We start from the raw sequence: 16,584 nt of genomic DNA on the forward strand, positions 1-16,584 counted from the left end.
AGGCCCCAACTTCTTCAAATTCCTACAGGAAACCTACACAAGTCCTTTCACTAACTGCAGCAGAAAGGACAGCAGAAAAGTGTACCACGACCGATACATTCGGTGAGCATAATTTAAAGAGGGACCATTGTCTTAACAATAATAACTCATATTTATTACATGCTTCTTATGTACCCAAACATACTTTTAATCCCATGTAAACATACATATTAACTCATTTAATTTTCATTACATCCCATGAGCACATATTATTATCAAAATGCAAACTGTACAGATGGAGAAGCTGAAACAAAGGGAGGTTAAGCATCTTGCCCAAAGTTACGCTGCTAGTCAGTGGGGAAGGAAGGATTCAGGTAGACACTGTCAGCCGCCGCCCTATACTACGTCACAATGATTGCTATTTCCCTGTGAGGCAGGGAGCGAATCCAAATATTGAAATTATTCATAAACCTATACAAATTTTATAATAACCTACTCCTTTAACACTCATTTCCAACATTAGAAAACAAGGAAAGAAAATTCTTTATTTCCATGGTTTTCAGTTAAGCTCTTGGACTTATGGATTCATTTGAAAAACTATCACTAATAGACGGATACCATTTTGAGTGTCTTTGAAACAAGAACAATACAAAAATGTAAACTGGGGGAAAAAAAAAAAGAACCTCTAGGGAAACCTGCTCTCACTTAACAGTAGGCGGTCAATATTGAAGCACTGTGCTTGGTTTGGGAGTTTACAAGGTAGGATGGAGGAGGTCAGGAAGATGCGAGGTATGAAGTATGTGAGAGAAATAAGAGTCAGTCAGGAACTCCATGGCATTATTCAATATAGGCTCAGATCGAGATGAGGAGTTACAGACGTCAGAGGACATGTTTCTGTCCAAAGTTTAAAGGATGGGATAAGATGTTAGACAATGATTTGCAGACAAAATAATGACCTTCTAAAGAATATTAAAAACTTTCACAAGACAAGAATGGGATCAGGTGATGTAGAGGTAGAAAGATTTACAAACATAGGGTATATACTGAAAGAATCTTCAACATAGGGTGTAATTTTGAAAGGACATGCCTAATCCATTTCACACAGTATTTCCTATAAAAGAGATCTGATGACTAAGTCTACAGGCTTACTATTTCTGAACATATTTATTGCGAATTATAGCATTTCAAATAATTTATATGAAAAAGATTCCCCCCATTTTTTTAAATTTTGGGGGGCATCAGAACAAACACACAGCATTACTGAACACTTGTAAGCCCACTTCCATGTTCTAATTTGATGTTTCCAGCTGTCTTAACATTAAAAAAAAAAAAAAAAAATCCCAGTTTTTAAAGATGGTCAGTTCCAAGCTCCTTGTCCCAGGAGTGGGTATTATTGTTTAGATTGCCTGGTATGAGCACGCAGAATCTTTGGAACCCAAGGCTGACCCAGACTTTTGGAAATGATGCTGAAGTGTATAGCAGAGGAATTACCCAAATCTGAGAAATGTATCCATCCATTTCACATTTATTGAGCTTTTACTATCTGCTCATCAAAATTAGCCAGAACAAGTTCAACTACTCAGGTGTCTGCTCTTCCAGGAAACCTTCTCTCATCATTCAAACAATTTCTTCTCCCCACTGTGTCTCTATCATCACATTTAATACATACTCTCATCATGAATGATCTAATGTTTACCTGTCTCTCTTGTCATCTAGAGTGATTTCTTTGAGGGCTTCAGCAATGTCTTACTCAACTTTCTATTCCTACTACCTAGCATAAGTAACCAATAAAATGTATTTAATTAATGAAGAAAGAACCCAGATAAAAGAGTTGTTGACACTTGCTACCAGTATTTTCTTACTCCTCACTTCTCCTCAACCCTCTGCAGTCTGGCTTTGCCACTAAAACTGGTCTTACTAAGGTTACTCGTGAGCTGTACTAAGTTCTTACACCTTGCTTGACGTCTTGGCAACTTTTGATACTGCCAACCACTCATCTCTTCCCAAGATCTCTCATCCTTTGACTTCTGTAATGCCACACTGACCTGATCTCCTTGCTACCTCTTTAGCTTCTCCTCAGTACTTTTTTCAGGCTCCTCTTTTCTTCTCCGGTCGTTCTCAACCATGGATGAATACTGGTATCATCTGGGGACATTTGGAAACCCTAATGCCCTACTAAGGGTTCTGTATTCAATTCCATTGTGTGTGTGTGTGTGGGTTGGGGGGGGGTGGTGGTTTCTACACCAACAAGCGATTCTCTGACACTGGCTGGGTGCCTTACAATTCAACTCAATTCTGACACTATCTGGTGATAGCATCAGATCCCACCGGTTAAGGACTTAGTCCTACAAACTGTCCCATCCCCAATACACATACACACATACACAAACACACTTCAGATGCCAATCAAAAGTCCAGGTTGTCACCTATACTTCTAACCAACTGGCTATCAGAAGTTCCAACTACCCCATCCCTGGGTTTGATTAATTCACGAGAGCATCTCACAGAATTCAGAGGCATTTTCCTTCCTAGATTACTAATTTATTATAGAAGGATATAACTCAGGAACAACCAGAAGGGAGAGATGCACAGGGCAAGGCATGGGGAAAGGCTACAGAGCTTGCACTTTCTCTGAGCACTCCACTCTTCCCCTAATCTTCATGTGTTCACCAATCCAGAAGCTCTCCCAGCCCTGTCCTTTTGGGTTCTTATAGCAGCTTCTTTACATAGACACATGACTGATGAAATCATTGGCCATTTGGATTAATTCCACATCCAGCCCCTCTCTCCATCCTGGAGGTTACGGGGTGGGATGGAAAGTCTCAACCCTCCAATCACATGTTTGGCTCCACTGGTAACCGGCCCCCATCCTTACATGGGCTCCAAAAGCCACCTCACTCACAAAAGACACCTTTGTAGCTCTCTTCACTTAGAAAATTCCAAGAGTTTTAGGAGTTCTGTGCCAGAAACAGCAAATAAGACCAAACTATATTTCGTACTATAAATCACAATGACACACCTTCCTAGATCCACTTGCAGAGAGATTTTATTTATTTAGGATGAGCATAGGTATTATTTTTTTAAGATTTTATTTATTTATTTAAAAGAGAGAGAGTGTGAGAGAGAGAGCATGGGGGGGGCAGTGGGAGAGGGGTAAGAGCAGTCCCCCCACGGAGCAGGGAACCCAACGCGGGACTTGATCCCAGGACCCTGGGATCATGACCTGAGCTGGAGGCAGACACTTAACTGACTGAGCCACCCAGGCATCCCCTGAGCACTGGTATTCTTAAAGCTCTGCAGAAGAATCTAACTTGCGGCCAGAGTTGAGCAATACTGTTCTAGCCACTTCTCAAATAGTAGGAATCCTCTGGGATCTATCCTGAACCCTCTGGAAGCCTAGAGAGCTTCCAAGTTAAACTCATTAACTCCCATGGCTTTGATTACCATCTCTGTCAATTGCAGTCAACTCCACAAATTGCCACAGCAGACCCCTCCTGCCCACCAGACCCATACATCCAACTGATTACTAGATATTTATTTCCATGTCTTCTGTGGACAGCACCATCATCCATCCAACAGTCCGAGTCACAACCTTGGGTAACATCTTTGAAACCTTCTTCTCTTTCATCTCTTGTTTAATAATTACCAAGTCCTGTTGAGTCTGTCTTCTAAATAACTGTAGAATATCTGTTTTGCTCCATTCTTGCTGCCACTGTCTTAGTACAAGCACTTATCACATGTAGCCTAAATTGTAACAAAGTCTTTCACTACCTTCTGCCTTGACTCATTTACTCCAAAGCATTCACTCCGCTGCAACCAGAAGTATCTAAAACACAAATCTGATCATGTCACTCCCCAGCTTTAATTACCTATGGGAAATTCATACTCCTTAACCAGAGCTCACAAAGTTGTACAAAAATAATCCTTGCCTAACTCTCCCACTTACCATCCACTTCACACTCCACAGTCCAATTGTATGCATTCTTCTTTCATTTCAAAGATGCCATGCTCTCAAAGACCAGGGTCTTTACATACAATGTTTGCTCTGTCTGGCATCCTGTCCCATAAACCTCCTCCTCTAGCTAACTTCTGATTTTTATTCAGTTCTCCACTTGAGTATCAATCCCCCAGGAAGTCATCACTTTATTTTCCTAATTAGATTAGATCTTCTCACCATACTTTCCTATAATAGTCTATCCTATAGACTGTAACCTTCCTTGGTGCAAGGACCATGTTTCTTTCCTACGTCCAAGTTCTGGCCCTTTGGCACCCCTCGGTAAATGAATGAATGAATGAATGACCCACATGTACAATGGATTGACGTATCTGGCTCTAGAACTGTTGCCTAGGGGAGATATATGTAGTCAGTGGGAATATTACTCAGTGATCAGGTAAACTTAAGGCAAAAATGAAATGCATTTAGAAAACCTCAGCTCTCAAATTAGGTGGAAGCCATTCTTTTAGAGATGGAGTTTGGGAAATTGCTGGAAATCAGGAAACTTAATTCTCTTAACATGATAGTTTATTAATGAAGCTCTCTGTCTTGATTTTCTGCATAATTAGAACCTACGTTCAGGGGCAATTTTTCAAAATGACCAGTCTGTATCAGTCTCAGCTTCATAAGGTACAATTTAAAGAGTACTGCAAATGAAAAAGAAAAGTTATCAAGAACATTTTTGAAGTTTCAACAGTGTGAGGTTTGCCTTTTAATGTTAAGCTAATAATTCCTGCAAATCAGGCAGAAGCGAGAATGAGGTAATCATTAGTTTAACAATGCAATGCTAATTAACCTCTTCCAAATAGGTTGTGTAATATAACCCCGGAGGTTGGCTAGGGTGATATAATTCTAGAAAGAAATCTGAAGGGGAATAATGATGATCAACTTGTGATGGATCATTGTTCTTTCTGGTAAAGAAAAGAGAGGCACAAGCAAGAACCTTAAAGGTCTAGTAATTATGCAGCACTTGGTCTGGAAAAGAAAAGTGAAAGTCCTATTCATTTACGCACAGACACTTGGAAAGCACCTGTTACAAAGTTAGTGTTTTCCCTTGCAGGGGAATTATATTTCTCTAGAGCAGTGCTGTCCAATAGAAATTATAATACAAGGCATATGAACTGTTTAATTTTATAGTAGTCACATTAAAAAAGTAAATGAAATAAAAATAATTTTAAAAATATACTTTAACCTAGCACATCCAAAATATTATCATTTAAATATGTAATCAATATTAATTTTAAAATATTTATTTTGACATATAATTAATATCTAAGAAATTAAGGAGATGTTTTATATCTTGTTTTCTGCACTAAGTCTTTGAAATCCATCATTTAATTTACATTACAACACCTCTCATTGCAAACTAGCTATATTTCATGTGCTCAAGAGCCACATGTGGCTACTGGTTACCATACAGGGAAGTGTAACTATGTAACTTTAGACTCTATTGTCCAGATGTGTGTGTGTGTGTGTGTGTGTGTGTGTGTGTAGCATGCGTATAATGCTATTAGTGGTGGCTCCAAAGTAATAAAAGATCTGGAATGTCTTTTGAATAACCAAATAAAGACAATCTTTTTAGTACAATTTTATAATAATTTATGTATTTTATTATGTTCTAATGCTTTGAATATCGGTAATCCATGGAAAGTCTATGATTCCATATGGTAATGGAGTCATTATTTGTAATGCCTTAATTTAGCAACCATGTGGGATCAAAGTTGCCTTTAAAAAAGCCTCAGCAAGGATACAGAATGCCTGATGGAAAAGCAACCAGACATGTGAAATCACTATGGCCTCCTCAGACACAACGTGTTTGGGAACAAGTCTGGGCTCAGACCTTCCTGATGGGGAAACCACCTTCCTTTGGTTCATAGAGGGAAATACCAAAGAACTGAGTGGAGAGGACACTTCTCAGGCAGGCAGGGAGGTGGAGGCAGATTGCATGCAGGATGAAAAGCACCTCTTCTAAAGTCAATTCACTTCACTAAAAGGGGTATCTTACTCTCAACACCTTACACCCTGAACATTCTAGATAAATAGGCATCTGCTGCTCACTTCTGATTATGGCCTCAGTGAATATACCACAGCATGTGACAACATTATCCAGGGATGGTGGCGTGTAATGGGAGGGTACTGATCTCCTCTTTCGAGAGGAGGAGTCCATCTGAGTCAAACTTTGATGTGAAATTCTAACTGAGACCTAAAGACCAGTCCATGTGGATAGAATTTAACTTACTAGGAGCTGGGCACCATTTTAAGAGATCTTCCAACTTCATCTCCTTGATAGCAAGTTAAGCCATTCCAAGTGAAAGAAAACACCGTACTGACATGGCAATCGTAGCTGAATATTTAGCTACTACTATAAGGTTTTTCCGGTTGGGTCAACAAGAAAATATTTTTTACCATGTTTCATCTCAACTGTTACCTCTTACTTTATACACTTAACTTTCTGTTTAGTTTCTTAATTGTCCCTATTTATTAACCTCAACCTGACTACAGCAGATAACATACAGATATAGTTTTAAGTAGAACACAGGGATAAAAAGAAATAAACTAATAATTTTCAAATATCTGTTATATGTCAGGTATCCAGCTAAGCATTTTCTATACAGTATAGTTACCCCCCTTTGAGACAGGATAACTAAAGCCATTCTCATAATCTATAGAATTAGAATACTGTACGTGTCTGTGGTTCCATATTTTTTTCTTGAAGCTTTTCTACAGAAAATATTACATAGTTCACAAAGCCAATAATCCTTAAATGTCTTTCACTACCAATTTATTGTTTTTAGTGTTTCCTTTCTAGACTTCATCCCCAATCCCTTATTTTACAGCTTCAGGTTACTTCTGAGTTTGTTCTGAATAGAAACACACAATTTCTTTATTGAAAGAATAGAAGATATATTGTTTAAAATGCTACGTGAGAAACAACTTCAGTCAATTCTTTTGCAAATATTCCAAGCTATTACCACAGCTAGGAGTGTTTCAACCGACTGATTGACCAGAAAACTTGTCTTCCTTTTTGCCTTTTATCTCAGTCAACACCTTTTTTTGTTGACTAAAACTGTGAAACTTAAAAATGTCTTTCGGCTTATCATTTCTAATTAATTCTCTTATTCATCAATCAGGTTGATGGCAATCAAACTTTCACTTTGCCTTTATTCACTTATCCATCCAATAAATCTTCACTTAATTCCCGTTTCTGGCACATCAACCATGTGCATATTTCTCTGAGGATAGGTCTATAGTCAATCCGTAAGCTCCACGTGCCCCAAAAGTTCGGTTTTCCTTCCATTTTGACAGGCATTATTATCTCAAATTGTGTGTGATATTATGACATGATCTTTCCAGTTAGACGCAGACACCTAGAAATAGATTCAGTGCCCTTCCAGATAGGAAGTAGGTGTTAAATACCAGCAGTTACAATGCCATGGATCAGGAAATGGACAGGACAACAGAAATGAAACTCTTCCTTGCTGAGACTCTGTCAAGATCCTCTGGCAGATCGAGTTTGTCTCCTCCACTCCCTAATTCTTCATCCCACAACTCTTTCATGAAAATCATGCTTTGCAGAATTGTTCCAAATGGATAGGTCTATGAATGTCATGCCTTCCTGGTCTGCCTTTTGGGATGGAAGATACTTAATGAGAGGCTACATGCTACAGACAACTGCTAGACTTTTATGGATGCTCTCTGAGTTACGTGCATACTCTCTTTGAATTCATTCTAAATGAGGGAAACCAGCTTCCCAGTTGGAGAAAAAGCAAAGACTACTATAAAAAGAAAAAGGGGTTAGAGATGCTATAGCCCAGGGATGTCTGGGTGGCTCAGTCAGTTAAGCGTCTGCCTTTGGCTCAGGTCATGATCCCAGGGTCCTAGGATTGAGTCCCATATCGGGCTCCTTGCTCAGCAGGGAACCTGCTTCTCCCTCTGCCTGCCTCTCTCACTCTCTCATTCTCTCTGACAAATAAATAAATAAAATATTAAAAAAAAATAAAAGATGCTGTAGCCTATCCCAAAGGTCTATTTATCACAAAGATAAATATGAAAAAAGTGCCAATTGTAACCTTTTATTCACCATTTGCAGAGGATGTATCAGCTCAGCAGACAACATACTGGACTCTTAATTTTATTTTTAATTTTATTTGTACTGAAGATGCACAAAGGAAAGGAGAGGGCTTGGACTTTGGAACCAAGCTGACTTGACTGACTTGAGGTCCCATCTTTCCCTCATTAGCTGAGTAACTTCACAAAAAGTACTTGCAACCCTCTGAGTCACAGAGTCCTCATGTGTAAAGTAGGAACAATGCCAACCACGACCCAGTGGTGCTCTGGGGCGGGGAGCAACATATATAGCAGTGTCTAGCAGTGTTTAGAACAAGATAGGTCTAAATTAATATTAGTTCCCCTTTCTTCCCCCATGTATCTGTGCAAAACAACATTGCTTTTGGCTTTGAAATGTGAACTTTCTCCTCTCCCCCATCAAAATACACTTTTTCAAGTTGTCACTTAGCTAAGAAGAGACCTTAAGAAATGACTTCAAATAGAGGTATCCATTTAACATGAGAGTTTTGGGAGAGAAAAATTAACAATTGTACTTTAGCCGTCATTTTAATTATAGTAACAATGTGGATGCCAATTTTTCCTTGTGCTCTTCTTTTATATTTCATATTCTAAATAAAACTGTAACATTTTCTTTTTTAGAAAGTCCTTAGGCTCAATGACAGGATATGGGATCAATTCCAACTGCTATTCTTGATCGGGCCCCTTAGCCTGTTCTTTAACAAGCCTGATAGGTCAAAGATGGAAATAAAATGCTTAAGTGATGGCCTAGCTGGATCCCGTCTTTAACGTGCTGAGAGACTTTAAAATGTGTTTTACATAAGGGGGAGAGAGGGAGAGGTGGAGAGAATGTATCCTCAGAAACTTTCCTCTCCATAGTTTTGCCAGGGTACTGGAATCATCGTTGTCATAAGCAAAAGGGAGAAAAATGTTGACAGAACGAAGGGAGTCACTTTTGTTTTAACAAGGTTAGATGGTTTGGAGTTAAGAGTGAAAATCATTCATTTTAAACTAGAATAGGCAACAATGAGATTTTCCAGGACTTGTGCTAGTTCCCGCCTGGTCCCAGACCCAACTCACCCAGCTGGAGCTGTTCGCAATTCAGGTCTGGATTCTTTCCGATCTTGCATCTGTAGATCGCGCCGGGATTGACCACTGAAGCGTTGGCAAGCCAACTGGCCGTGGGCGCCCCCACTATGAGCCTAAAGCGAGAAACGTGCACGTGCGCGCAGACGTGAGCTGAGCTGCCCACTGAACTCCTGGTCTCCACAGGCTCGCAGCTGGCAGCCGGGCCGCTCCCCCAAACCTCCTCCTCCTCCGCCCACCACCTCGCGCACCCAGCCCGCCACCCCCAACTCGCAGCTCCAGAGCCTTGCACCAGAGCGCACCCCAGGCGTGCCACCCCGAGATCAGTTAGCTTCCCGAGCAGATCCAGCAGGCTGGCCGTCGCAGCGCACCCCTTCTGGCTCCTCCAGAGGGAGGAAAGTTTGAACTGGGCAGGGGATCCCTGAGGCGCCGCTCCCTCGCGGCTCTCAGATGCCCAAAGCGCCCAGTCCCACTCCACTCACCATCGGTTCGCCCCGTGGCTGTGCAGCACCACCGAATAGCCGAACAGGGTGTTGGGGGGGCCCTGGTAGAGCAGCGCGCTCTCGGTGTCCACGTTGTAGGGGTGCCCGGTCGGGACCCCCAGGCACAGCAGCAGCAGCACCGCTTCCCAGACGGCGGCCCCTCGGAGACCGAGCCCGCACCTCGCTTCCCCAGCCATGCGCTCTCGGAGGAGAACATTCAACACCAAACGGCCACGGTCCAAAGTTGCGGGGGATGAGACGGTCGGCTAAGGGGAAAAGCGCCCCAAGAGAAGTGCAGCGTGTCCGGCGCCGGCGGGCGAGAGGGAAGGAGGGAGGGAGGGAAGGAGGGAGGGACAGGGGAAGGGAGGGGAAGTCGGGCCGCCGCGGGCGGAGCAATTGAGGTTGGTCTGGGATGCAGCACGCCCGCCGGGCCCACGCCCCGCTTCTGCAGCCAGGAGCTGCGGGTGCTCGCGCGGTCCCGGGGAGCCGGCCTCTGGGTGGGGTCCCGGGCGTGGTGCGGAGGCACAGGACCCTGCGCCGTCTCACCCCACGCGCGGCTGTAGGGGGCGCTGGGGGACCTCGGCTGCGCGGGACGCGAGTCCGGGCCGGGGCCTCCCAGCCCGCCAAGCGCGGGATAACTCTGGGCTCCCAGGATTTGCAAGAGGGGAGCTGGAAGAGACAAGGACTTCGCCTTTTAACCGTGGTTGAGGCCTGGCTGCGGAGCGGCGTGGCCCCAACCTGAGCTGCGCGCGCACCACGACGAGCATGGGATCTCCGCGGCCTGCCTGGCGTGGCCCAAAAAAGGCCAGCCACAAACTCGGGCACCAGGACGGAGGTGGATAGTTAAGCTCTATCTCTGATGGTGGGCGTGGGGGGGGGGGGGACGGTGCGCAGAGAGGCCATAAGCAACCACTAGAGAAATTAACGAAAGGGCCACAAATTAAAGCCAAATAAACAAAAGGAACTCCCCGAAAGCTCCTGAGGCAGGCTTCGGTGACAAAGACATTATGGCTATGCACTTCAAGAGCCCTGCACCCTTCTATGCCCACTTCCTTCCACCCCACACTTCCTCTAAAGTCCGGGCTGCGTTCCCGAGGCAGAGGAGTGGTAAGCAGGGCAAACTGAATGGAACACAGTTTAGGCTGTTGCAGAGTCCAACGCGGAGGCTGGGTTAAGGAAGCACCAACTTGCTTCACTTTAACAGGTATCTCCGTCTGCTTCTCCATGCTCCTCCTTTCCATGCATCCATCGTTGCCAAAGGATTACACCTGCCATCAGGGGTGTAGACCCAGTACGAGGTCAAGAGAAAGACACCACAGTGAACCCCTGAAAATGCACTGGGGACCCACAGCACAGCATACCTGAACTGGGTGACGATTTTTATCCTAATGCTATCCAGATGTGCTTCAAGTTCTAGAGCAACTAGAGAGACGGCCATAACGGGTTAGGCTGGTATTTGCAGGAGATGCAGGTCCAGTTCTTAATTAATACTATATGAATTAAAAAAAAAAAAAAAAGAAAAAAGAAAGAAGGGTTCATTAAAGCCAAACTGAAATAGCACATCTTAAGTTGTAATGGCAGACACATCGTTAAAATACTTGTTCCATCTTTTCAGCATATTTATTGAGCAGTCACTATGCTAAGCCCACAGGTTACCTCAGTGAGCAAGGCAGGACAAGCCTTCAGGAAAATTTTCAGCCAACAGATTTTGCTAACTAGAGAAAGTTCTGAATGATTTAGGGACACTTAAAAAGAGATTTGAAGGACAAAGAGGGGTGAGTTAGGCTGAGCAATTTGAGAGGAAGAATGAAGGATGATGCTGGCGGGGTCAGACAGAGGAACTGGGAGAAGGGGTCTTGGCTGGAGCATTTAGCTGCTCACACACAAGTTAGTATTACAGGAAGCTGCCTAGGGAAGCAGGGACACATCATGAACATCCAACACCAGGTTAGGAATTTTTAACTCTGTGCTGGGGTGGATAGGAAGCAGTTGAAAGATTTGTCTTGGGGCGCCTGGGTGGGTCAGTCATTAAGCATCTGCCTTCTGCTCAGGTCATGATCCCAGGTCCTGGGATCCAGCCCCGTGTGGGGCTTCCTGCTCAGCGGGAAGCCTGCTTCTCCCTCTCCCACTCCCGCTGCTTGTGTTCCCTCTCTCGCTGTGTCTCTCTGTCAAATAAATAAATAAAAAGTCTTAAAAAAAAAAAAAAGACCATTTGTCTTGGGCTTCAGATGTGAAATGAAAAGACTGAATACAGAAAACCTAATTTTGGAGGCTTCCCACAACAGTACCTGTCAAGACGGTGGTGGCCTAAACTAAGAAGGAGGGATAGAGGAAAAAATAGATTCGAGAGATATCTGTGAGATAGAACCCAATAAAACCCAGTGATAGTATTGGTAAATATGAATGCAGAGCTGAGAAGGAGTCAGAGTGTGTCAGTTTGGGAACTGGATATATGGTGCTAATTCAAAGAGAAAGAACGCACCGGAGGAATGAGGCTATGCCGGTGTGTGTACATGCATGTGAATGTGTGTGATGGGCAGGCACTGATGAACTGAGTTTTAGACAAGGTGGAGTTTGAGATACCGGTGGAATGTTAGGGTATTCTAGCCACACCCAACCCAATTATTTTTACTCTTTTGTCAACAAACAAAAGGAACAGTAACCCTCTCTCATTATTTGCAATAAAGTAAGAGGCAAATAATAGTGTGTGATAAATCTATTTATCACATTTATGAAATGAAGTGGCTTCCAGAAAAGTAGCTATCAGGGCCCATGGTGAAGGGTCCTGCTCTGTTTTTCCACTCAGGTTGTGTTTCTTTCTGAGTAGATCTGTGTGCTGATTTCAACCCAGTTCTACAACTAGCAAACGTTGTCATCATTCTGAAATCAGCAGTCCCTCTCGTTTGCAGCCACAACATTTTCCATTGAGGCTCAAGAAACAGATATATCAAAGGCACTCCCATACCCTCCAGACTCTAGCCATGCCACTGACCTAAACACCTCCCTCTTTCTTTCCCTCCCTTCACCAAATGCTTATGCAATGAAATCCACTCAACACAATTTTTTTCATAGCATAATCAAGATGAGTAACGGTCAGTAGGGCACTTGTTGGGGCACGACCTTATTTCTGTGAGTGTGGTGATGATTATGGTTATAATTTCACCACCTTTCCAGAGACAGCTACCCACCACTACTTCATACTCTGTGTTAGGCCTGAGTTTCCTTCCTCCAAGGCTTAGAGAACAGTTCACTTTTGTTAAGTCAGTAGGAATAAAGTATGTTTAATGTTGCCTGAAAATACTGTTATCTCTCTAATAAGTGCTTTTGTAGGCAAGTGTGAGAATCATGTCGGGGGAGGAGGATAGATGGGGAGATGAGAACTTCTCAAAACAACTTATGCCTACTCTTCACCCTCAACTGAACTTAAATATGCAGTCATCCAATTGATATGTGTCATCTGATCAATAGGTTACAGGTGGCCACTGTGTGCTCGAAGCTGCATCAAGGACTCGAGTAAAAGATGGAATCCAAGTGATCTCTATCCTTGGTAAGAAGGCCTCCCCAGGAAGGAGGATTCTGATATGGGCTCAACCAGCTTCTCAGAGCGAGCATTTCTCTTTCTTGAAAGCCTCTATTCTTGGAATACTACCTTTTTGAGCCCCCTCTCCCCCCACCCCTGCCTTCTGTCTGGCCACTGTGAGTCTCCTTTGCTGGCTCCTTTCTCTCCACCACAAGGATGGGACAGCCCCAGAGCTCCATTCTGAGCCCTCTTTCCTTCTCTTTCCTCTCTCTTTAGGAGATCTGACCCATTTCCTGTGTCTTTAAATACCAGCTATATAATACTATTACATACCACTGTGAGTCCCCAATTCATGTCTCCATGTCTCTCTTGAGAGCTCCAGATTCATATGTTTTACTGCCTACCTGACCTCTCTACTTGGCTGTCTAGTGGGCATTGTGAATATAACATATCTAACACTGAGTTCTGTTCCTCACTTGAGTCTAAACTATTCCTGCACCCAATCTCTTCCTTTCTAATAAATAGCACTCTGTCTGCCCAGTTGTTCAGACCAGAAATTTGGAAAGTAATCCTTGACTTCTTCCTCTCTCTGTTCTCCACATCTAAGCCATCAATCATCAAGTCTATCAGTTCAACCTTCAAACTATATCTCAAGTTGATCTGTTTATCTTCTTCTGTCCTTCTGTCCTTCTGTCTGCTGGTCCCCTCTGCCAAGTGCAGAAATCTCACCTGGGCTTTTCAATAATCCACTACCTGGTTTCCCTACTCATCCCTCCCCACACTATCAATTTTCTACAAAGAAGCTAAAGTGAACTTTTAAAATTCTAAATCAAATCATGCATGCTACTCCCTTGTGTAAATCCTTGAAATAATTTCCAACTGCTCTTCCAGTACAAACTTAACGTGGCCTACAAAGACCCAGTGACCTGGCGTCTGACTACTTTGCACATTTGCCATCGGCCACTTGCCCCAGGTCATGTTGTTTTAGCCACCTAGATCGTCCTTAATTTCCTTAAGTGCATCGAAGTTTTTTCACCCTGGAGGCTTCTGTCCATATTGTTCCCTCTGCCTGCACACAGAACCTCTGACTTTTCGCATGATTTGTATCTTTCTTCAGCCTTAACTTAAAGGTCTTCTCCCAGAGGATTTCCTTGCCCGTCCATTTAAAATAGGTCACCAGGGGCGCCTGGGTGGTTCAGTCGGTTGGGCGTCTGCCTTTGGCTCAGGTCATGATCCCAGGGTCCTGGATCCAGCCCCACATCGGGCTCCTGGCTCAGTGAGAAGCCTGCTTCTCCCTCTCCCTCGGCCTCTCCCCCTGCTCATGCTTTCTCTCTCTCTCTCTTTCTGTATCTCTGTGTCTCAAATGAATAAATAAAATCTTTAAAAAAAAAAAATAAATAAATAAAATAGGTCACCACATTGATCTTTCACAGGCTATGCTGTTTATTCTCTTTGGGGCCCTTTAACTCATAATCATATATGTATTTACTTTTTCATTTTGTCTTTCTCTCTAGAATATGAGCATAGAACACTCACATTGTGTTGTTGCAGTTGTTCAGCACTAAATCTCCAGCCCCTGATATCTGGCTGGTACAGAGCAGGTGCTCCGTAAGTATTTTTTGAATGGCCCTTACATGATTTGAACTTTTTCTATTATTAGTGTCATAAATGGAGAGAAATATGAATGTTTATGAGTTTATTTTCATGCATTATTACATGCAAAACAATGTATTACATCCCTTAGTAGGTGCAAAGACATGTGAAGATAGGTCCTACTTCAAGCAGCTTATAATTTTCAAGGAGACAGATGATATGCTTTACAGAACCAGACAATATAGTCAAATGTGAATGCCACATACACTGGGGGGCAGAAGGGACAGTTGGTTGCTAACAAATGGTGTTGGCATAAAGGGCAGTCTTGAGACCTAAATTTAGGTAGAGTGTAGGGCAGGGGAAATGAAAGAGTTGGTATAATACATTGGGGAAAAAACTGACATGAATTGTCAAGGACAGGTAATATGGAGAAGTAAGGTATGACAGGCCATTTTTAGGCCAGGTGACTGAGACAATGATGATACCATGAAAAGCAACACGAAAAGCAGAGGAAAGAGTGGAAATGGAGAGGAAAGGGAGAGTGGTTTGGAGCATGCTGGGTGAGTTTTAGAGATGAGTCTGTGATGGTAGAATAATCAGATATGTCTAGCAAGTACTGCTGGTTATTTTTTCTTTTGTTTTTCTTTTACTTTTTCTTTATTTAAAAAAAAAATTACTAAAGTAAAACACGCAATAAGTAAAACAATTAGTGATCCATAAAGAAAATGTTTTCAATCTCTCCCTGACTCCCTCTAATCCACTCTTCTGAGGCACCTCCCCCACCTTTCCTCAATAACTTGACTGCACTCAAGTGCTTGTCCCAAGGTCTGCTCTTGGGGCATTCAAACTAAGACAATAAAGGTTTTTTGTTGTTGTTGTTTTGTTTTATTTTTACAGTAATAAAGTTCCCAACAACAAACCGGAAGCTCTAATTCTTTTATTCTGAAAGATACTATTAGACCAGATTTCCTGATGCTTTAATATAAATATCAATTGACAAGTTTGCTTTTAAAAGAAACATGAAACAAGGAGTTTTCTCAATCATAAGAGTCTGAAACCTGCTGAGAAACTGTGTGGAACACACTCTAGAATTCCTCACTGGAAAAACGAGAGGCTGGAGCATTTACCCAAGGACCCATGCTCTACTTGGTAGGAGGTTAACCTCGCCACACTTTGCAGGCAAGCACTCCCAGACACTAGAAGAGTCCTCAGGCAGAGGAGAGACACAGACTCCCTGGAAAACTGCCAGTGTGCTGAAAGGGTCCACCCAGCAGCGCGGGAGCTCAGGTAACCCAGAGCGTGGGTCATCGAAGGTGTCTGTTACTACTGCCAATCCAAACCTTGGGTGGCATGTTAGTGTTGCTCAAACTTGGCTTTTAATTTCTTACGTTTTCTCTGTTTGGATGGGGAAATGAGTATGTGTGGGTAAAGCACTTAATACAGTGCTTAGCACATAATCAATACAGAATAAATAGTAGCCCTTACTCCTTCATTCTTCTGACTTTATCACCATCATCTTCATCATCATCATTAATGATATAATTTAAGTAGAAATAAAATACCTCTAGAGATAAACAATGTATGGAAATCTGAGCTCAGGGCTCATATGTGGAAGGTTGTCTAAGTTGTAAGAGGCATTTTCTGTCTCTAATTGCTTACATTTATTTATACACTCATTCAACAAATATTTATGGAGCACCTATTATGTGTAGCTGAGAGATGGTGTACATAACATGGTATGCAGATTTGGGATCCTTATCCTTTTTAGATGTGCATTCCAATAGGTAACCAGACAATAAATAATAATTTCCTATTTTTAGTCTTGAGACTTTTCAATACATTGACATATATAAGCACATGATTTT

The 16,584-nt window shown here is 42.6% G+C and overlaps 1 protein-coding gene across 1 annotated transcript in view; it reads right to left on the bottom strand.

Moving 5' to 3' along the window:
- ITGA4 (integrin subunit alpha 4) overlaps window positions 1-10,026 on the bottom strand; it is a 78,385-nt gene extending 68,359 nt beyond the window's left edge. The window contains exons 1-2 of the mRNA XM_032406999.1: window positions 9,607-10,026; window positions 9,119-9,240 (exon numbers count right to left, since the gene is read on the bottom strand). Of these exons, the coding sequence (XP_032262890.1) occupies window positions 9,119-9,240; window positions 9,607-9,803 (319 nt within the window). The 5' untranslated portion in view covers window positions 9,804-10,026. The remainder of the gene's footprint in view (window positions 1-9,118; window positions 9,241-9,606) is intronic.
- Between the last annotated feature and the right edge of the window lie 6,558 nt (window positions 10,027-16,584).

Source organism: Phoca vitulina, unplaced genomic scaffold (genome assembly GCF_004348235.1).
Source record: "Phoca vitulina isolate PV1807 unplaced genomic scaffold, GSC_HSeal_1.0 scaffold1, whole genome shotgun sequence".
Lineage (NCBI taxonomy): Eukaryota > Metazoa > Chordata > Mammalia > Carnivora > Phocidae > Phoca > Phoca vitulina.